The sequence below is a fragment of the Stigmatopora argus genome, chromosome 4, assembly GCF_051989625.1.
Source record: "Stigmatopora argus isolate UIUO_Sarg chromosome 4, RoL_Sarg_1.0, whole genome shotgun sequence".
In the NCBI taxonomy this organism is placed as follows: Eukaryota; Metazoa; Chordata; class Actinopteri; order Syngnathiformes; family Syngnathidae; genus Stigmatopora; species Stigmatopora argus.
Window position 1 is genome coordinate 11,277,864 of NC_135390.1, and position 23,109 is coordinate 11,300,972.

At 40.2% G+C, this 23,109-nt stretch overlaps 2 protein-coding genes across 10 annotated transcripts; one reads left to right on the plus strand and one right to left on the minus strand.

The window, feature by feature from the left end:
- Positions 1–840: 840 nt before the first annotated feature.
- LOC144072770 (peptidyl-prolyl cis-trans isomerase FKBP3-like) lies at positions 841–5,127 on the plus strand. 9 transcript variants are annotated; one of them, XM_077598063.1, is made up of 8 exons: positions 841–988; positions 1,181–1,262; positions 2,514–2,817; positions 3,591–3,788; positions 4,358–4,436; positions 4,550–4,582; positions 4,700–4,796; positions 4,882–5,127. In XM_077598063.1, exons 4-7 carry the CDS (start codon positions 3,713–3,715, stop codon positions 4,740–4,742), a joined length of 231 nt encoding a protein of 76 aa, XP_077454189.1. In that variant the 5' UTR covers positions 841–988; positions 1,181–1,262; positions 2,514–2,817; positions 3,591–3,712; the 3' UTR covers positions 4,743–4,796; positions 4,882–5,127. The 9 variants fall into 9 exon arrangements, with proteins under 9 accessions (XP_077454189.1, XP_077454191.1, XP_077454192.1 ...); XM_077598065.1 differs by having other exon boundaries at positions 2,514–2,702; XM_077598066.1 differs by having other exon boundaries at positions 2,514–2,600.
- A 227-nt stretch (positions 5,128–5,354) lies between these two features.
- LOC144072780 (uncharacterized) lies at positions 5,355–17,352 on the minus strand. Its single transcript, XM_077598078.1, has 7 exons — positions 17,301–17,352; positions 17,015–17,096; positions 15,477–15,573; positions 11,394–11,502; positions 6,246–6,532; positions 5,624–5,689; positions 5,355–5,548 (listed from the first exon to the last, which is right to left on the minus strand). The coding sequence occupies exons 1-7, from the start codon at positions 17,350–17,352 to the stop codon at positions 5,495–5,497; spliced, it is 747 nt and encodes a 248-aa protein (XP_077454204.1). The 3' UTR covers positions 5,355–5,494.
- Between the last annotated feature and the right edge of the window lie 5,757 nt (positions 17,353–23,109).

Below are 23,109 nucleotides of genomic sequence, written 5' to 3' on the forward strand. Positions count from 1 at the left end.
TTCGCAGCGTAGCCCTTGAATCAAACCTTGCAGCTCATTTTTACTGGTGACATTAAGCCCTCTTTGATAGTGATTTAGTTCACTTGAAAAGGTCAATGTTGGAGAGCTTATTTTATTCCTGACATGTGCAAGAGTACTTAAGGGGAAGGCCTTCTCTACTGGCCTAAAAAATATCTGAATCACAGACTGGTGTTAATTATATTTTGACCATGAGTACTTAAATCATTCCAAATTGTCTATCAGCTAGCTTCCTTTCATTGCCTGGTTGCGCTGCTTCCAAGTGTATGTTTTCATATTTAAGCATATAACCAATCACATTTCAGCCATTATTTGTAGCCAGGGTCAGAAATCTACTTCGAGTCCATCACACTCAGTTTGCAGGCCCTGCAGCATAAAATAAACTTCGATAAAACTGTTGCTTTAACCAATCAGATTTCGAGTTGACGACACCAAACCCTTCTTGCAAGCGTAGGGTAACGTCATTACTTTCACAAACTATGATTGGTTAGTAATAGAGTGGACAAGCCATAGCTACTAAACCATCTGTAGCGAGCTGCACAAGCAAATATACGTGTCCTAAATAATATTTCAATTGTATGCGGTTATTATTGATGCTTTTTATGTGTTGCAGCGGTAGCTGCAGTAAAGGTTTTATAGCCATAAAATAGTTATTGAGGGTTGGATTGATTCAGCCATAGCAATACTGAAGGTATTTACATATATATAATTTTAATAATGCACAAAAAAATAGAAAACAAAAAATGCTTTTATTTTATGCTCCATATTAGTCTGATACACGTTATTATGAAAACAATGTATTTTTGTGTTTGTTTTTAATACGCATCACCGACGTCACAGTTCAAACGGCCGCCATTTTTCACGGATGAGCCAGGAGCTCGTACGGACGTGGACTGCAGAGCAGCTCAGACGTGACGATTTACCGAAGAAAGACCTGATAAAGTTCTCACAGGACAATGCAGCGCATTCGGTAGGTTGTCATTTGGGGATTTCGAAATCCCAGTTCTCATTGTAAGAGTGCTTTTTGACGGGAGCATGATTCCTTGGCGTGATGTAGCCCCATGTGGTTGGAGACTGAAAAATGTTTGTAAACAAATTGGCTACATTGCGTTACATCTAGCTCTTTATGTTTAAAAAGAAATTATTCCACTGTGTGTTTCAGTTCCTCAACGAGCACAGACTGCTGGAAAACGTGGCCAAAAAGGAGCAGCTTCTCGACGCCATTATGAGTTGTTTGTCGGAAAGTGAGTCATATTTTGATATTCAATTTTCTCTATCCGTGTAATGTCGGCATTCAGTATTTACGGCTTTGCTCAATTAGATGGTTTTTCATTATGACAAATAACTGGCTTGGTGTGGATTTGTAATAGCAAGAACATGTTGATAATAGCGCCCACACAAATGCCATCAGTGATGTAAGGCATGTGTCAAAGTGGCGGCCCGGGGGCCAAATCTGGCCCGACGCATCATTTTGTGTGGCCCGGGAAAGTAAATCAAGAGTGTCGACTTTCTGTTTTAGGATCAAATGAAAATGAAAAGTATATACGTATATTAAATTTCCTGATTTTCCCCCTTTTAAATCAATACTTGTAATTTTTTAATCCATTTTTTTCTGTTTTTAGTTCAAAAATCATTTTGTAAAATCTAAAAATATATAAAAAGCTAAAATAAACATTGTTTTAGATCTATAAAAAACTGAATATTCAGGGCTTTTAATCCATTTATAAAAATTCTATGGTCCGGCCCACATGAAATGGAGTTGACGTTAACGTGGCCCGCGAACCAACCAGAGTCTGACACCCCTGATGTAAGGAATAAGAAGTACAGTAATCCCTCAATTATCGTGGTTCATGGAGACCAGACATGTCCTCAATAAATGAAAAACCGTGAAGTAGGGTCACCCTTATATAAAACAAATACTTCAATGCTGAGTCCTAGTAGCAAGCGGAGGACAGGGTCGTGGCTTCTGCTTGCAAATGTCATTGTGGATTTTTGCATTTTTATGCACTTTACTTCAGTACTGAGTTTTAATAGTAAGTGGCTTCCGCTGGCAAGTTTCAGTGTGGAATTTCACATTTGATTTTACCCCCCCCCAAAAAAAAAAAATGTTGAAGCCGTGATATTTGAGGGATTACTGTCCACTTATAGAATATACCTTTGCCCTGAGCTTGTTTTCCCTTCACTTTCTTAAAGGAAGACCTTAGGGCTTGGAACTTTTCATTTTTAAATGTGGTTTTGACAACCTAAGTGAGACATTCATTCGACCATAGTGCACGGGTGACTTTTGACTCAAGTTTAAGCATATGGTAAAAATAACAATTTTTCCTCAGTGTAAGAAGAAATGGAAGCAATGATGACTTTTTGGCATATTTATTTTTAAAAAAATGAATGGATTTGAAATGAAGAACTCATCCAGGATGAAATGGCATGTGGGTAATTTTTGCATCAAAATGGTTAAATAAGCAATTTCATAATCACGCTGTGGTGTTTTGTAGATGTTTAAAGCCACCGAGACAGTGGAGGTGAAAGCAGTTGAAATTGACGAGAAGACCAAAGAAGTTGAGGCAGAAGTTGTGGTTAAGGTTATCTATTATTTTCATGCCATGTGTTCTAAACCTACTCATTTTGTATCTTGCTTCTCTTCAGCATCCACCCAAGTTTACCAAATCAACGCTAAAGAAAAGGTGACGCGGGGAATGGCAGTCTTTGACACCAACATCCCCTCACATCTGAATCAAATGATCAACTCATTAGCAAACTATCTAGGAGCTTGTTGGAAGACATGGAAAATAGACTGGAGTCAGTGGGATCAGTTGCAATGCATATTTGTGAATGATAAAAGTCAATTGCACATTTGTCTAAGGAAATATGAGGTGTTTCATGAAATGTTTTGTAAAAGGATAGTTCATTGAATTTCAATATTTTCCTAGTGTTCTTGTGCTTCTTTACACCAAAACAAAGGAAAGACATGATATTTTGGTTATTTATAGCAGAGCATGGTATAATTTTAATGGTCCGGCGCACTTGACATCTCCCTAGGCCGTATGTGGCCCACGATGCGAAATGAGTTTGACACCCCTGGTATATAGTAAGGCTTTTTTTCTTTAAAAAACGACATAGTATAGTAAGGCTTTTTTTCTTAAAAAACGACATAGTATAGTAAGGCTTTTTTTCCTAAAAAACGACATAGTATAGTAAGGCTTTTTTGCTAAAAAACGACATAGTATAGTAAGGTTTTTTTCCTAAAAAACGACATAGTGTATATAGTAAGGCTTTTTTTCTTAAAAAAAAACGACATAGTATAGTAAGGCTTTTTTTCTTAAAATACGACATAGTGTATATAGTAAGGCTTTTTTTCTTTAAAAAAAAACGACATAGTATAGTAAGGCTTTTTTTCTTAAAATACGACATAGTATATAGTAAGGCTTTTTAATTTGTAAAACATGACCATGTATAGTAAGGCTTTTTTCTTTAAAAAATGACCATGTATAGTAAGGCTTTTTATTTTTTAAAAATGACCATGCAAAGTAAGGCTTTTTATATTAAAAAAAAAAACGAACACTCTTTTACAGCATCAAGACTACAAAAATGGCGACTATAGTACGTCATCTTCCAAACATGGTCATTGAGTCGGGAGGACAAATCACCTCCTATGGGCGTGGTTACGCCCATTGGTGACGCAGGTGCTTAAATTATGCACCTGCGCAGCATCTCGCCCTTTGGAACAGCCATTTCCATGCTGTCGGTCGAACGACTAGCACCCAAACGAGGTAAGCCCTAGACTAGAGCAATTTACTGGCCTATGTGCATTTTTAACACCCTACCGGGAGATTTTTTTAGGAATCAATTGAGCCAAAACGCCAACAAATCTGTTAGTTTATTGCCAGGTCGAACACACCGTCGACATTTGAAGTATGGCCTCCTTGGCATGTCACTAGCTAGCTTAGCATTAGCCTCACGACATTTGACTTCAAAAGTATTTTGTCCGTATTCTCTCCATTATTGAGTCGTGGGGGAAGACTTCATTTTATCAAACAAAGCCGAGATATCAACGGTCAGTTTGCCAGGTGAAGGTGTGTTGAATGTAATGATAGTTTTCACTGCGATTGCTAAACGCCCTTTTCCAATTTGTAATCCTGTTTTAAACAAAAATCATTGATACCAAAATGGTTAAGCCGACTTTCTCCTAGTTTTTAAACATCAGTCTGTATATTGAATCGCTTTGTCTGGAAAGGGGAAATTAGCACCGAGCACTCACTAACTTATTTTCATTCTTTATCTTGATCATTTACTTTAAGATTTCTCTTTCCTGTAATAATTGTTTGCACTTCCCAAATAGCTTGGTTAAATCAAGATGAAGCTGTTCCCGTGTGTCCAGAACCATGCACACCCTTGAGGGGAGAGGAGACTGGGCCAAGGTATCAAGGTATCAAGGTAATACTAATGACCAAAAAACCCCACCTAAACACATCTGTTGAATCTCCAGTCTCTGAATATGATAACTTTTGCTCTATTTTTTTGCATGCACCAGGTCCATGGTGATGTCCAGACCCTGTAGGACCAGGTGATCTTCCCAGGTTGCCCACTTGAAGATGATGCATCGTCTCTGAACTCTGCTCTGAGGTTAATACCGTATTTTCACGCCGCAGTGTCAGTAACGAGTGCTATTTCTGTATTTTAGACACACAAAGCACGCACTATTTCGTCAGACGTATATGGATTAAGATCGAAATGCGATAGCGCTGGCTACCTGAAGCAGCTTATTTCCGGGTTATATTGTAATGTATCCAAGTCAAAACATTCCAATCTCACATTATTTTATTGACGAGAGTTGCAATTTACTAACCCCCTCTTATTTTATAGGTGATGTCCTGATCCCTAAGGTGAGGAGGATTTCTTTTTTTTTTTTCAATCAGAAATTTCAATAAAAGAGATTTGAGTGTCATTTGTCTTTGTTAAAACACTTGGAGAAAAAAGACCCAAGACCCTCAATGGTCTTTTTTTTTTCGGTGTTGCCTTTGTCTGCAGTTGAGGGAACACCAGCTACGCCAATCAATGTGATCCTAAGTGTGCAAATGTATTTCTTTGAATAAAAATTCTAAAATGTCATGTTGCTTGCATTCCTTTGCTATTCTATGAAGAAAAATACATGAGTATATTTCAAAGGTTTTATTTTCCCACAAAATGGGGTAATTGAGAAATTCACATTAGTCTTCCAGCATTTAAAGATGAGGTGGTGTTTCCATTGATGAATATCTCCTTGGCTCTGGGGAGGAAAAAAAAAGAGGGTCTAAGCACAATAGACTAAGTCCAACATTAAAAAAATAGAATGGGGGTCAGTTAGGTCAAAAGGTTTGACCAAAAAACAAAGATTACCAAGTTAGGTTTTACCAACATCAGAAGGACCCATCTCTCTTTTCAGATGTGGTGGGAGATATGGAAAACATACTGGATAGGGGCCCTCAAGATGTTGGTGTCAAAGGCTGTGCCACGCTCCAAAGTCACCTTTCTTCAGCATTGGTTTGGTGACCTTGAAGAGAAGCAAAATAGAGTATTTTTAGTACACATGACATTAAAATCAAATAACCTGAAAAACAGGTCTTACGTCATACACGACTTCTTTGGTCTTGTAGATTTGGACAGCTTCCACCATCTCCATGGCTTTAAACCTCTGCAAAACACCACAGCATGATTATGTCATTGCTTATTTAACCATTTTGATGCACAAATGACTCCCATTCAATCAAAAAAATAAAATACGTCTCACAAAGCTCTTAGACGGAGGAAAAATGGTTGTTTAAACGAGTCAAAAATGACCCCTGCGCTACGGTTGAATGAATGTCTCGCTTAGGTTTTGTCAAAACCACAATTAAAAATCAAAAGGTCCAAGCCCTGAAGTCTTCCTTTAGGAAGGGCAAAGGTATATACGTATTCTAGAAGTGTACTGTTTATTCCTTACACCTCCACTTGATGGCACTAGTTTGAGTGTGAGTTACCCACACAGGATCTTGCTATTAAAAAATCAACGCCAACCCAGTTAAAGTGTCTTCATTCAAAATTGGAGTGTATCATGATGCTAAACAAGATAATTTAGGAAAGCCGTGAACACTGGTCGCTGATATCTAAACATTACTGTGACAACAAAATTTCCCGAATACGGGATGAATCAAGTTATCCAATCCAATTACACGGGTAGAGGAATTAGAAGCTATTAAAAAAAGACTCACTTTGCCAACAAACTGCTCCTTTTTGGCCGTTATGGCCACATTCTTGATGTTTCCCAGCAGTCTGTCCTCGTTGAGGGACTGAAACACACAATGGAAGGGTTTCTTTTTAAACATTAAGAGCAATAGGTGATGCAATGTAGCCAACTTGCTAGCAAACATTTGTGTTTGCATCCACGTCGGGGCTACATCACGCCAATGAAGCACGTTCCCGTCAAAAAGCACTCTTGAAATGAGAACTGGGGCTACGAAATCCCCAAAAGGCAAAGTACCGAACGCGCTGCATTGTCCTGGAAGAAGTTTGTCGGGTCTTTCTTCGGGAAATCGTCAATTCTGAGCAGCTCAGCAGTCCAACGCGCCCAGCCTCCGGTTCATCCGCCATTTTGAAAAATGGCGGCGGGTCTTTTGAACTCTGACCACAGCCACGCCTCGGCCACGCCTATTACACATAGACACAAAAAAAAGAGATCGTTTTCATCGTAGAGTGCATTAGTCAGGGGGCTGGGGCTGCAAATACTTTTAGGTTGGGCATTAATACTTCAAAATAAATACATTGTTTTCATAATAACGTACTGTAAATACTTTTTGGTTGGGCTTTAATACTTTAAGATACAATATTGCACATTATGAACATTGCGGTGACATGCACTTCAGTGTTTGTTTTTGACTTCTAAGGTTACATACTTGGATATGCTTTTTCAATTGGGATTCATTTGGCTAAAGCAGGGGTGTCAAACATACGGCCCGCGGGCCGGAACCGGCCCCCAAAGAGGTTCGATCAGGCCCGCAGGATAATTTGAAAGTGGAAAAAATGCAAAGAAGACATGGAATAAATATTTTTAATTCGCTGCAATTGATGGATTATCCGCTAAGGGGCGCACTCTTTCCATCAGAGTAGAAGACAAGCCGCATCACTGAGACAGACTGAAAACAGCAGCAACTCCATAAATTTTCAGTATGTATTGTATGTGTATGTATGTTTCATGTATGAAGTTTACAGATTTACAGGACAGGCGAACACTTTCTTCATCACACATTTAAAATCACTCTCCTTAGTTTGTAAGGTGCACGCAGGGATTACATTTAGATTTTATATGCGTATGTGTAAGTGGTTTAAAAATTCCTTTCTTTAAAAGTCTCATTTAATCTTAAAGTGCATGACTATATTTTTCAGTACCAATTAAAGTTTTGTGCCTTTGTACAATCAGTGGGATCAGTTGCAATGCATATTTGTGAATGATAAAAGTCAATTGCACATTTGTCTAAGGAAATATGAGGTGTTTCATGAAATGGTTTGAAAAAGGATAGTTCATTCAATTTCAATATTTCCCTAATGTTCTTGTGCTTCTTTACACCAAAACAAAGGAAAGACATGATATTTGGGTTATTTATAGCAGAGCATGGTATAATTTTAATGGTCCGGCCCACTTGGCATCTCCCTAGGCCGTATGTGGCCCACGATGCGAAATGAGTTTGACACCCCTGGTGTAGAGTGTGAGTGTGTATGTATGTGTATGTAATACATACACATACATTGTATGTGTGTGTGTGTGTTAGTAGCGTGAGTGTGTAGAGTGTGTGTGTGTAGAGTGTAGTGTGTGTGTGTAGAGTGTAGTGTGTGTGTGTGTAGAGTGTGTGTGTGTGTAGTGTGTGTGTGTGTGTAGTGTGTGTGTAGAGTGTGTGTGTGTAGAGTGTGTGTGTGTAGAGTGTGTGTGTGTAGTGTGTGAGTGTGTATGAGTGTGTAGAGTGTGTGTAGTGTGTGTGTGTCTATGTGTAGAGTGTGTGTATGTGTGTATATGTATGTATGTATGTGTGTATGTGTGTGTATGTATGTATGTATGTGTGTATGTGTGTGTGTATGTATGTGTATGTAATACATACACATACATTGTATGTGTGTAGAGTGTGTATGTGTGTAGAGTGTGTTTGTGTGTGTGTGTAGAGTGTGTGTGTAGAGTGTGTGTGTGTGTGTAGTGTGTAGTGTGTGTAGTGTGTGTAGAGTGTGTGTGTGTAGTGTGTAGTGTGTGTAGAGTGTAGTGTGTGTAGAGTGTAGAGAGTAGAGTGTGTGTGTAGAGTGTAGTGTGTGTGTGTAGAGTGTAGAGTGTGTAGAGTGTAGAGTGTGTGTGTGTAGAGTGTAGAGCAGGGGTGTCAAACATACGGCCCGCGGGCCGGAACCGGCCCCCAAGGAGGTTCGATCAGGCCCGCAGGATAATTTGAAATTTGTATTCCAACACATACAAAACACCAGGAACTAAGTCGTACCTCTGGATGTAATTTTTGAGTGAGCCTTTACCTAGCAAACTGTCCGTTGATGTCTCAGCCTTGTTTGATTAAATTAAAAAGAGACAGGACTACTCAATAATGGATAGATAACGGACAACAAACTTTTTAAGTCAAATGGGACGCATCGCCTTGACGCTCGTGCTAAGTTAACTAGTCACATGCGGATCACAGCCGGTGTGGAAAAGGAGCCCAAACTTTAATTGTCGACGGTGTGTTCAACCTAGCATTAAACTAACAGCCTTGTTGGCGTTTTGGGCTCAACTGACTACTAAAAAAATCTACCGGTAGTGTGATAAAAATGCACTTAGGCCAGTAAATTGCTCAACGACTTACCTTGTGCTCGTCGTCCGTCAGCATCGAATGGCTATTCATAGGGGTGAGACACTGCGCATGTGCTTAATTTACCCAGCTGTGCCGACAACAGGCGCAACCACGCCCATATTGAATGTGGAAAAGATGGTGGCTTGCTTACCGCACTCCACGAGGTGGTTTGTCCTCCCAACTCAATGTCCATGTTTTGATGACGTAGAATAGTGAGTTTTTGTGGTCTTGATCTATAAAACAGTATGTTAGTACACTCAAATATTGAGTAACATTTTACTTAGTATTTTACATCAACTCACCTTTATTCCAGGCTATCTGACTCCATTAAAAATTTAACATTTGAAATGCAAAGAATGCTTCATTGCATTGTGTACAATAACAGTTATTTTATTAAAATCAGTGATTATTGTTGTAAAAGCCTGATGCAAAGTAATTTTATGAGTAAACTGCTGCATTTATTTCAGAATATCAGGGTAAGATCAGTGCAGCTATCATAGATGCAATTCTACCTGCCTCATTTACCTCTGATGATTCAGATTTCGAAGACTGTTACATAAGATAAAAAATACAGGAAAAAACAGCAGGTTCTTACCCATCTTGGAATACTTGAACCCGTGTTATATAGCGGAGGGGTCATAGCACATGAAAGTGTGCAACATGCCTCAACAAACACATAAAATTGTTGCAGAACATCATCCATTTATGTTCATTAGTACAATAAAGGCCACTCAAGGTCATCTAACATTACAGCAGGGCTCCGAGGCATCCCAGATTACAGAGTGATGAAGACACATTGCCGTTTTCCCCGTGAATATACGATAACGATTATGGGCATAATGATCCTGGATAATTAATCAACCAGATGCAACACTGGCACAGTGGAAAGGAGGCAGCATTTGTGGCCTGTCTGCCCTTTTCAGAAGACAGAAAAATGGGGGAGCTACCACAGGAGAATCATTATCAATTATTACCTGACCTGTGACTGCAAGATCAATGTTTAGTCCAAATCAAAATACACAAAAGAGTCACAAGGCCCATGAAAATTCAGTGATGTTGTTTTGTTAGTACCAAGACGGATTTGATGTCTATTAATTTATGGGATTTGTTCATTTAACACATTCATAGTGTACTTACTGATCGAGCAGAATAAATATTGGCATTTAAGGGATGATGCTACAGGGCTGAATGCCTTAAGCAGCATTGTGTTATTACTCCTTGTAGTGCAAATGGCTCTTTTCTTCACAAAATATATCTGTCTTTTACTCCACCTCGAAGAGAAAACAATATTCAAAGCTACCAGGCTCTTTGTAAAAAAATAACTGCATCTCCCACTCCTATTAACCTGTTGGGTTCTATAACTGGCAATGAATCTTATACAACTTTGTGAAGAGATTTTGTTGACTGAAATTTCTTGCAGAATGACATTAAATCAGCAACACAAGAGGATTTTCCAGCAGGAAGAGTCAACCAATAGCATTTCAATCAGATTCTAGACTGAATATTTGAGGGGAAAATCATGTTTGCTTCCCCAAGTCATTCAGAAGTGGTAAAAGGAGCTCTCTCAAATGTCATCAAAAAGGAAAATGTATTGTAGAAGTAATCTAGGCGGTTTATTGGTTTTTAACAGAAGCTTTACTATACATGGTCTATTTTTTATTTGATAAAAAAATAGCCTTACTATACATGGTCTTTTTTTAAAAGGAAAAAAGGGTGAGTCTAGATAGAATACATTAGAGCAGTATGATAAGATGGCCACAAACATTGTTCCTTTGTATATGTTGTATAAAAAGATTGGCGAACAACTATGCCATGCCATCCTCACCCTGAAAGAGACTGTCATAGATTTGGTGGTAAGAAAAAGAAATGTGAATTATTTTTTTATTTTTTAGTGCGAATGCAGTGAAATCGAGAAACTGAGGTTACGCGTTGCTTTAGTGGTTGGCTGTGTGCCACTAATATTCAAGTTTAGGACAATGTAGAGGTCTCACTGCATAGTAAGTCCTTGAGGGCTAACAATATCCAAACATTCTCATATAATACAGAGGATGTTGTAAACAGCAAATAAAGTGGGTATCAAAAGAAAGAGAAAAAAAAAAACTGAATTCAGTGCGAGTTGACTTGAAGAATTATTCACAACGGAACCAGCATTTTCATTTCTGGCAATTAATGCTCTGACTCTGCTTTACTTTTTTTCTTCAATTACCTAGCATTTTCATTTCGCTGATGTAACAATATGAGAGCTGTAGGCCTTTGACATGTTTAAACAATGGGAATGAATGTTTTTAATGGCTTAATAAGTGCCACGTGAACTTGATCCGCTGCATCAATTTTTTAAGTGAATCGTTGTGAGTTTTAGAAGAAAGCAGAAGAGGAAGGCCACGTTCAATTGAGTTGCTATTTCTTTGACAGAGGCACAAAAATCATTGTATTAAATATTAACTGAGGACAGAGCATCATGCACAAGGGAGCTGAATGCAATTTATGAAAAGAAATTACTATTGTAGAGTTTGACCATATCCATTATGCAACACAAAGCTCGCTCACCACTACAAGCAAATGTCTTGGGAGGGAGAAATTCTTGTTTGCGTTCTACCAACTTGCCACCAATTATTTCCCTCAATATGTTTCGTAAGCAATATCCCTGAAGTTTTGTCTATGGTATAGCATGAGAAAATTTAAGGGGGAAAAAAACATAAATTATACAAGTAAAAGGTGTACTTTCAGGTTTCCTTTCATGCTGTACTAAACAAAATGTTAGGCTAATACTGGGAAAGTTTGACATCAGCTTGCCTGTAAAATGAGAAGAAAAAAATACATGTCAATAAGTTCAACTGTATATCTTTTCATCATTGATTTATGTGCTATTAAAAAGTCAGTTATCTAAATATAATAGGGATGTATTGGTACAACTGTAGTTCTAACAATGTAAAAACTTTCAATAACAATGGGAGATGACTTCTTTGTAATGTTCATATTTTATCTTTTGGCACACATTGTGTGACATTATTCAATGTATTACCTGCAGTACCTCTAATGGCAGTCTTGGTTCCAAATTGACTGACTTTATCAAAAATTCCAAACAGAAAAAACTATATTACTGTTTAGTGTTAGTTGAGTTTCACTCTCAACTGATTGCTTTTTCTTTGCTCTGAGCTTGTGATAACACATCCAAGGTGTAACTTCTGTGACAAATTGCACTGCAGTCTTCTTTTTTTCTTCTAATTGGCATTTAGCTGCCTGACACCTATTAATCTCATATGGAATGTGTTGGCGTAATGGTGTCTCACCAGAAAAGAAAAGCATAAATAATCCACACAGTCACCTGGACTTAAATCAAGGTCAGATGGATTTACTTTTGAAAACCTGTTGACAAAAGAAGGAAAGGGCACTTTTAAGTAGAAACATAAATGAAATGTGTGCCTATTAAGATCACGGTTTATTCATTAAAGAAATATTGAATCGTTCAAAATCTGTCCTGTATTCTAACATTCTTTCCACAGCTCATTTGCAACAGAGAATTTCCCATTTTCTTATTAACTTGAAGAAAATGCTACAATGGTCACCAGTGGTTAGCACATTCTCTTCATACTGTGATTCTTAGATTAGGTGTTGGAATTAAGGCTCAATCCACATCCTCCCTAAATTCAAAAGAAGTATTTTGGGGCAGGACATAGGCTTCATAAAAGTGAAGGTAGTTGGAAAAGGAACACTGGGGAGGTGAAGGCAACCATGAACAGTACGTCCCTCTGTTGATTTTTATTCCCTTTTTAAAATTTAAAAGGTTATTTATCTGTTTATTTTGTTAACCTTAAGTGGCTCTTCAGCATAACAATGCTGTCCATGTTTTCATTTGTGCCAGCAAATTAAGCATATACTTCTCCAGTGTTAATCTGTGCTGCAAATAGCATATCATCCCCTTATCCAGTTGTCAATATCAGAGCCATCACTATTACAATAGCTGAAAATGTAATCTTTTTCATTTGGAGGGATAACGGCAATCTTGCATGTCTCGTCTGGGCCATCACCTACACCCAACATATAAAAACCTCCCTCAAAGGGAATCCATAAAAGAGAAAAATGGTTATAGTCAGACACAGATAAAATGTTGCATGTATCGATGTATAAGTACACCTACCTATAATGTGACTGTGATATATTTGCTTATTCTATAAACATTGCTAACACAGAGTTCTTGCATCTACAATTACCAAACAACCTAAAGACCATCTCATCTCATTTTCTGAACTGCCAGCTGATCGCAACCATTCACGCTCGCACTCAAAGATAGGAAAAATTTAGAGCACAGGTGTCAAAGTGGCGGCCCGGGGGCCAAATCTGGCCCGCAGCATCATTTTGTGCGGCCCGAGAAAGTAAGTCATGAGTGCCAACTTTCTGATTTATGATCAAATTGAAATGAAGATTATAGATGTAAAGGGAATATTTCCTGTGTTTGCTCATTTTAAATCAATAATTGCAGACCATTTGTACAAATTTGAATGTCCAAAAATGATCTATCGATCAGCACGATTGATGAAAGCTGTCAATGTATTAATCAATTAATTTTGGCAGCCTAGTTGGAAGACATACTGGCCCTCCGGATGAAATCGAAACTACAACGTGGCCCGCAACAAAAAATGAGTTTGACACGCCTGATTTAGAGTGTCCAATCAGCCTACCACGCATGTCTTTGGAATGTGTGAGGAAACCGGCGTACCCGGAGGAAATCCATGCAGGCCCAGGGAGATCTTGCAAACTACACACAGGTGGACCGACCTGGATTTGAACCCAGGACTCCAGAGCTGTGAGGCCGACACACTAACCACTCATTCACCGGGCCGCCCTAATAACCATATTTATAGAAATATTTTCCCTATATTAATGATTTAATCATACCTAATGACTCTTAATAATCCTGTAGGTATGTATTGTGTGTCGTAAATGTCACTTATACAAAGTATGACCTAACAAAATGTTACTATGTAAAAGTGTGAACAAAAGTATTAGAGGACAATGCAAACAGCAATTTTATACTTTTGATACAATTTTTTACTTCCTCTTTTGTGTTGCCAATTGACAATACACAAAATCTCTCAACTAGCTGCCTTTTTCCTAAGCTTGTTAAAATAAAATATGTCGTACAAAACAGGTAAGTATTGAATGTCTTTCAAACATTGTGGGTTTTATATGCTCATTTTTGGAAACTTCCAATGAGAGGCCACTCTCAAACCTTAATAAAGGGATTACGTCCACTTCTACAGTGAGGTAGTATCGTCAAAGACACAGTGAATGTTGAGAATATATGAAGCAATGTAGGTCAACACAGTCTTAGTGCTTCTCCGTGGAGAATTCTGACTGAAGGGAATATAGTGGGAACCATAAATGAGAATTCAGTCCACCAAGAGACTGTTTAAAAAAAAAAGATGATTCATGCAGATGTAAACATCTGCATCTTAAATATGTATTTTAACACTAGAATTGTGCAGTCTTTAACTATTTAATGTGTACGACAAGCATCCTAATGTTACAGGGCCATCTCGCAGAGGACAAAAATGACGCTAGGTTACTGTTTAAAATCTCATCCCAAATGCATTAAATTGGTTGCCATTGAAGGGGATTTATTTATAATCATTTTAAATCAGACTAAGGCAGGTGACAGGCTGCATAATATTTAAGTGTTGCATCAAGGGCAACCAGAACCACATTACTACACCTTGGTTGATTAAAAACACAAGGTCAGTGTTGTCCCCCAACTTTTATGTTCCCATAGAGAATATTTTACCAGGGAACAAAATCTCACCGCACACTACACAAATACGCCCAAAAAAGTATGAATATTGAAATTATGATGCCATCAAATTTTTTTTTTACTTCAACATGTGCAAAATCTGTGAATCTGAACACAAAGCTAACATAATCATGTTTGAATACACGGGTTAACTTGATGCCTGCTCCCAATTATCCTCCTATTTGTTTTTCTTTGAGTTGTTCTAGCTGCAGAATGGTAGACACACGCAGTACATCTTTCCAACATTGGGTGACACTAGACCCCTTTGCTATTTGTACTAATTGCAGTGATTTGATGGTAATGTGCTCAGTTCCATCTACAGACACAGCATACATCACTAACAAACAGAAATCCGAGCTTTAAACCGTTTAGTCAAATATTGACAGTTTCTTCACATACATGTCTCACAGCATGAGGCTTATTCACAAGGAATGTTGCTCATTCTAAAGGGACGGCTGCCTTGTTTCTACTTTAGATCCACAATTACAGTGAGCCAAACGGCCGAGGGGGCAGACAGTTAAACAGATTCCCACTCTGCGCCCTGCTGATTGGTGTGTCTGTCAACACAGGCTAGATTTGCTCTGTCTGCTCAAATCTGATGAGATTGCTCTCACCTATTCAAGAGATCTCAGTTGGAATTGAAGCGGCAGGCATAACAAACACAGTCCCATTTGTGCAAGCCATTGAAAGCCAGCCTGTGTTGACAAACCAATCAGCGTGGAGCCCAGTTTTTGTGTCGCATTCACCACACAGTTGACCGCCTCAATGCTATTCAAATATTCAAGTAGAAGTGCCAGATGAGGCCAAGCCATGTGTCAGCTTATGTGTGCGGCCTATCTTACACAACTCAAGGAATAACAGGAGGGTTTGAGGTGAATCTTGTCTACACAAAAGATAATGCCAAATGCCCGAGAGGGATTATATGGCAACAACTTCATCCTAGAGTCATCAAACATGAAAGCAGAAACGCAAAGATTGCACAACCTTCAGGAGCGATATCTGTGAGGAATGGGAAGTTTTTAGTTTATTCAGGGCGTTAAAATTTGAGACGCACACTTGAAAGTAGACTCACAATGCCTTAAAGGGCTTTTATAAATGCCAGCAACATCGGCATTTATCCACAGTTCAAGACTTAAAAAAAAGGCTGCGGAAAGCAAAACATAATGACTCAGTATTGATTTCACAGTCTTTTTGTGGTTTTTGACGATTTAGAAATAACTCGGTCCGGTGGACTGAGACGTTGGTAGGCCGCATCACAAACAAAATCGTTTGAATTTCTTTCAGTTTCCTTTATTTTTTCCCAAATCTATTTATTAATTTTACAGCTGTTGCTTTTCATGCACTATTTATCAGTTGATCATTTGATTAGGTTCGAAACAAAGCTTTTGATTGGCTCCCATTGACAGCGGTAGACGCCAAATGACTTAAATCCATTTTAGCTGGGAGAGTGGGATTTTGCCATTTAAAATTGAGTTTTAACAGAGAAAACTGGGCTTCCCCAGTTAAAATTGAACGGACCTAGTATATAACTATCAATGAAAGCCACTGTGTTTATTCTATGATTTGTAGTTTTTACCATTCATAATAATAATAATAATCGGATATAGGCTTTGTCATCATCATTGACTCGACAAAAGCCTAATTGTCATCATACCCAGCTGCGTATGACGAAATTGGTAGTGCTTCTCCATAAAGGTGCGTTTTCCCGGCAAAAGACCCAAATAAGTGATCATTTCAGAATGATAATTCGTAATTTGGCATTCTGCCGTGATGGATACATCGCATCACCCCCCGAGCGGATCACTTACCTCTCACTGTCTCTCACTTACCTTCAGTCAGCCAGTAGGAGGCAGATCACCGCCCAATGTCTTTTCATGTTACCTCACCCCGAAGTTATTACACAGAAGGGATTGTGTGTCGTGTTACCGCAAGTTTAGAGTCCTGATGGAGCGTATAAATGGAAGGATTTTTGTCATATACATAGCCACATTTTTAACAAGCAAGTACCTCACATGCACATTTAGATATTCGGACACAAAGAGGCACTGCTGCGTTAAGAATAGTAATTACTAGTTTCTTAGCAAAAAGTAAATCAAGTAAGATTACCGAAATTGACCCATTTGGCGTTTTTAATAATTTACCATTGAAGTTAAAAGATACTGAATTGCCTTTGTCATTTGACATGTTTACTCGGTATCAAATTGTGTGATAAGGTAGCTTACCTGTGTTGCATTTGATTATTTTCTCCAGTTTTTTTCTTATTCTTTCCAGTTTATACTGAGATTAAAACAATGTATATACGTGACATGACTTTGTTGTTACGACTTACATGTTGTAATATCTACCAACATCTGATTTGGCGAAGAATGTTAGGAATCACAGATCCATCTGTTGTTTTGGCACATATTGGCGAGCCATGCAGTCCATGCACCTATTTCCATTAACAAATGCTACTACCAATCCTGCAAAGGTTTAAAAATTATGCACAATGATTGACATGTAGGCAGATGGCTTCCTTATCTTCCTGAAGACACATTGTGACATATATTTTGTCATACCGGTTATAATGTTCTAGGCCTCTGGAAAGGACACCTCACATGCTGTTATAGTGTTGCTGGAGAAAGAAAAAATACCTGCATTTGTGTGCATGTGCGTGTGATTCTCACCACACACCGGTGATGTCTGCTGGCTGGCTGTTGAGACCATGAGGGGATTCATCCTGTGAATCAGATCAGCGTTGCCTCAGACAGCGAGAGTACAGAGAACTTAAAAATAAATACAATAATGTACATTATGTATACTAATAATATACATATTCATTACATTGCCTCGGTTAGTCAAATGGAGTCAACGGGCAAATAAACAAATAGCTGTTATCAAAAGATGATTAAATACATTGCATCTGTAGCAGCAAGCACATGTATTTATCTTTATTAGAGTTTAAGCTTCATTAAAAAAAGTCTACAATGAGCACTCAGTCTCTGAATTATAAATGGCTACATGAAACTCCTGGCTGCATATATTTAATTAGAAGGCTTTTTTTTAAAATGTGTCCTAATTTTGCTTCATATGATTGTGTTGGCAGAAATTAAATGGTCCTTACTGGCACTGCTACGGGTAAAATGTTTGTATTAATTATTTTGCAACAGAAAATTAATAGGCTAAGGAAATATGAGTTAAAAAATATTATTTATACTAACACTTAAGCTGGTATTTTAAAAGAAGATACTTGGCACACTCGTTGATCATTCAAATCGAGATATCCAATTCCCACAACCAAAACCTACTAATATTGTAAATATTCCATGATTTTGAGCTCTTTCAAATCTGGAGAAAAGTGCAAAATGTTCTCTGTACAAATACAATATGTTTTTAATAATACTAAAAAAGGCTTAACATAAGACTGTGTAGTACCGTCACTATTAACTCACTCCGTGGCCTTCCAATCTATTTGAAATGGGAATTCTGGCAGAAAATGATTCCTGACACCCTGCCCAGTTCGATTAAATAATATTTCATAAAAACAAAATAAACATATATTTAATACAATACCTAAATAACAACAAAACAGTTAAATCATGTATTTGATCCTTTTCAAAAAAAAATGATGACCTTGAACCTGCGTTAATGTGAGCTTCCTGACAGACATAATTCAAAACAAAGCACAGTAATGTCTTTGACTGCTCTAAGATAATAAGTAAAACAAGTTGACCTATTTTCATATCATCTTAAAATGACTAATCTAAATTGTTCCAAGAACAAATGTAACATTTGAGCCATTTTTTTTAAATACTGCATTTTTGTGATGTTCGTGGTAATTCAGAGAAGAGATGCATAAAGTCACAAAGCATTGAGGGAATGTTGCTTAAACACTACATCAGTGTGCGGCAGGCTAGAATCAGGCTGCCAGGTTGGATATGGGAGTGAGCGCCTTGAAATCCCTTTGGGACACAAAGAAAAGTTTGCCCAATTTCTTGAGAATTTCTGCAGAAGACATTGCTGAGAACATTGACATTTACATAATATGGGAGAAATATGAGAGATTAACCAAGATTAACTCAGACTAATCTATCCCTGACAGTAGGTAGTGGCCCATCTATTGGCACATTTCACAAATATGAATTTTGCAGCGATCACAAACATACACACACACACACACACACACACACACACACACACACACACACACACACACACACACACACACACACACACACACACACACACACACACACACACACACACACACACACACACACACACACACACACACACACACACACACACACACACACACACACACACACACACACACACACACACACACACACACACACACACACACACACACACACACACACACACACACACACACACACACACACACACACACACACACACACACACACACACACACACACACACACACACACACACACACACACACACACACACACACACACACACACACACACACACACACACACACACACACACACACACACACACACACACACACACACACACACACACACACACACACACACACACACACACACACACACACACACACACACACACACACACACACACACACACACACACACACACACACACACACACACACACACACACACACACACACACACACACACACACACACACACACACACACACACACACACACACACACACACACACACACACACACACACACACACACACACACACACACACACACACACACACACACACACACACACACACACACACACACACACACACACACACACACACACACACACACACACACACACACACACACACACACACACACACACACACACACACACACACACACACACACACACACACACACACACACACACACACACACACACACACACACACACACACACACACACACACACACACACACACACACACACACACACACACACACACACACACACACACACACACACACACACACACACACACACACACACACACACACACACACACACACACACACACACACACACACACACACACACACACACACACACACACACACACACACACACACACACACACACACACACACACACACACACACACACACACACACACACACACACACACACACACACACACACACACACACACACACACACACACACACACACACACACACACACACACACACACACACACACACACACACACACACACACACACACACACACACACACACACACACACACACACACACACACACACACACACACACACACACACACACACACACACACACACACACACACACACACACACACACACACACACACACACACACACACACACACACACACACACACACACACACACACACACACACACACACACACACACACACACACACACACACACACACACACACACACACACACACACACACACACACACACACACACACACACACACACACACACACACACACACACACACACACACACACACACACACACACACACACACACACACACACACACACACACACACACACACACACACACACACACACACACACACACACACACACACACACACACACACACACACACACACACACACACACACACACACACACACACACACACACACACACACACACACACACACACACACACACACACACACACACACACACACACACACACACACACACACACACACACACACACACACACACACACACACACACACACACACACACACACACACACACACACACACACACACACACACACACACACACACACACACACACACACACACACACACACACACACACACACACACACACACACACACACACACACACACACACACACACACACACACACACACACACACACACACACACACACACACACACACACACACACACACACACACACACACACACACACACACACACACACACACACACACACACACACACACACACACACACACACACACACACACACACACACACACACACACACACACACACACACACACACACACACACACACACACACACACACACACACACACACACACACACACACACACACACACACACACACACACACACACACACACACACACACACACACACACACACACACACACACACACACACACACACACACACACACACACACACACACACACACACACACACACACACACACACACACACACACACACACACACACACACACACACACACACACACACACACACACACACACACACACACACACACACACACACACACACACACACACACACACACACACACACACACACACACACACACACACACACACACACACACACACACACACACACACACACACACACACACACACACACACACACACACACACACACACACACACACACACACACACACACACACACACACACACACACACACACACACACACACACACACACACACACACACACACACACACACACACACACACACACACACACACACACACACACACACACACACACACACACACACACACACACACACACACACACACACACACACACACACACACACACACACACACACACACACACACACACACACACACACACACACACACACACACACACACACACACACACACACACACACACACACACACACACACACACACACACACACACACACACACACACACACACACACACACACACACACACACACACACACACACACACACACACACACACACACACACACACACACACACACACACACACACACACACACACACACACACACACACACACACACACACACACACACACACACACACACACACACACACACACACACACACACACACACACACACACACACACACACACACACACACACACACACACACACACACACACACACACACACACACACACACACACACACACACACACACACACACACACACACACACACACACACACACACACACACACACACACACACACACACACACACACACACACACACACACACACACACACACACACACACACACACACACACACACACACACACACACACACACACACACACACACACACACACACACACACACACACACACACACACACACACACACACACACACACACACACACACACACACACACACACACACACACACACACACACACACACACACACACACACACACACACACACACACACACACACACACACACACACACACACACACACACACACACACACACACACACACACACACACACACACACACACACACACACACACACACACACACACACACACACACACACACACACACACACACACACACACACACACACACACACACACACACACACACACACACACACACACACACACACACACACACACACACACACACACACACACACACACACACACACACACACACACACACACACACACACACACACACACACACACACACACACACACACACACACACACACACACACACACACACACACACACACACACACACACACACACACACACACACACACACACACACACACACACACACACACACACACACACACACACACACACACACACACACACACACACACACACACACACACACACACACACACACACACACACACACACACACACACACACACACACACACACACACACACACACACACACACACACACACACACACACACACACACACACACACACACACACACACACACACACACACACACACACACACACACACACACACACACACACACACACACACACACACACACACACACACACACACACACACACACACACACACACACACACACACACACACACACACACACACACACACACACACACACACACACACACACACACACACACACACACACACACACACACACACACACACACACACACACACACACACACACACACACACACACACACACACACACACACACACACACACACACACACACACACACACACACACACACACACACACACACACACACACACACACACACACACACACACACACACACACACACACACACACACACACACACACACACACACACACACACACACACACACACACACACACACACACACACACACACACACACACACACACACACACACACACACACACACACACACACACACACACACACACACACACACACACACACACACACACACACACACACACACACACACACACACACACACACACACACACACACACACACACACACACACACACACACACACACACACACACACACACACACACACACACACACACACACACACACACACACACACACACACACACACACACACACACACACACACACACAC

Coding starts and splice junctions, on each gene's coding strand:
- LOC144072780 (XM_077598078.1), bottom strand. CDS start 17,352: ATGAATCCCCTCATGGTCTCAACAGCCAGCCAGCAGACATCACCGGTG. Junction 17,097..17,300: donor GCAGACATCACCGGTGTGTG/GTGAGAATCACA, acceptor AAACCTTTGCAG/GATTGGTAGTAGCATTTGTT. Junction 5,549..5,623: donor CCAAAGAAGTCGTGTATGAC/GTAAGACCTGTT, acceptor CTTCTCTTCAAG/GTCACCAAACCAATGCTGAA.
- LOC144072770 (XM_077598057.1), top strand. CDS start 884: ATGAGCCAGGAGCTCGTACGGACGTGGACTGCAGAGCAGCTCAGACGT. Junction 989..1,180: donor AGGACAATGCAGCGCATTCG/GTAGGTTGTCAT, acceptor TGTGTGTTTCAG/TTCCTCAACGAGCACAGACT. Junction 1,263..2,664: donor TATGAGTTGTTTGTCGGAAA/GTGAGTCATATT, acceptor GCTTCTCTTCAG/CATCCACCCAAGTTTACCAA.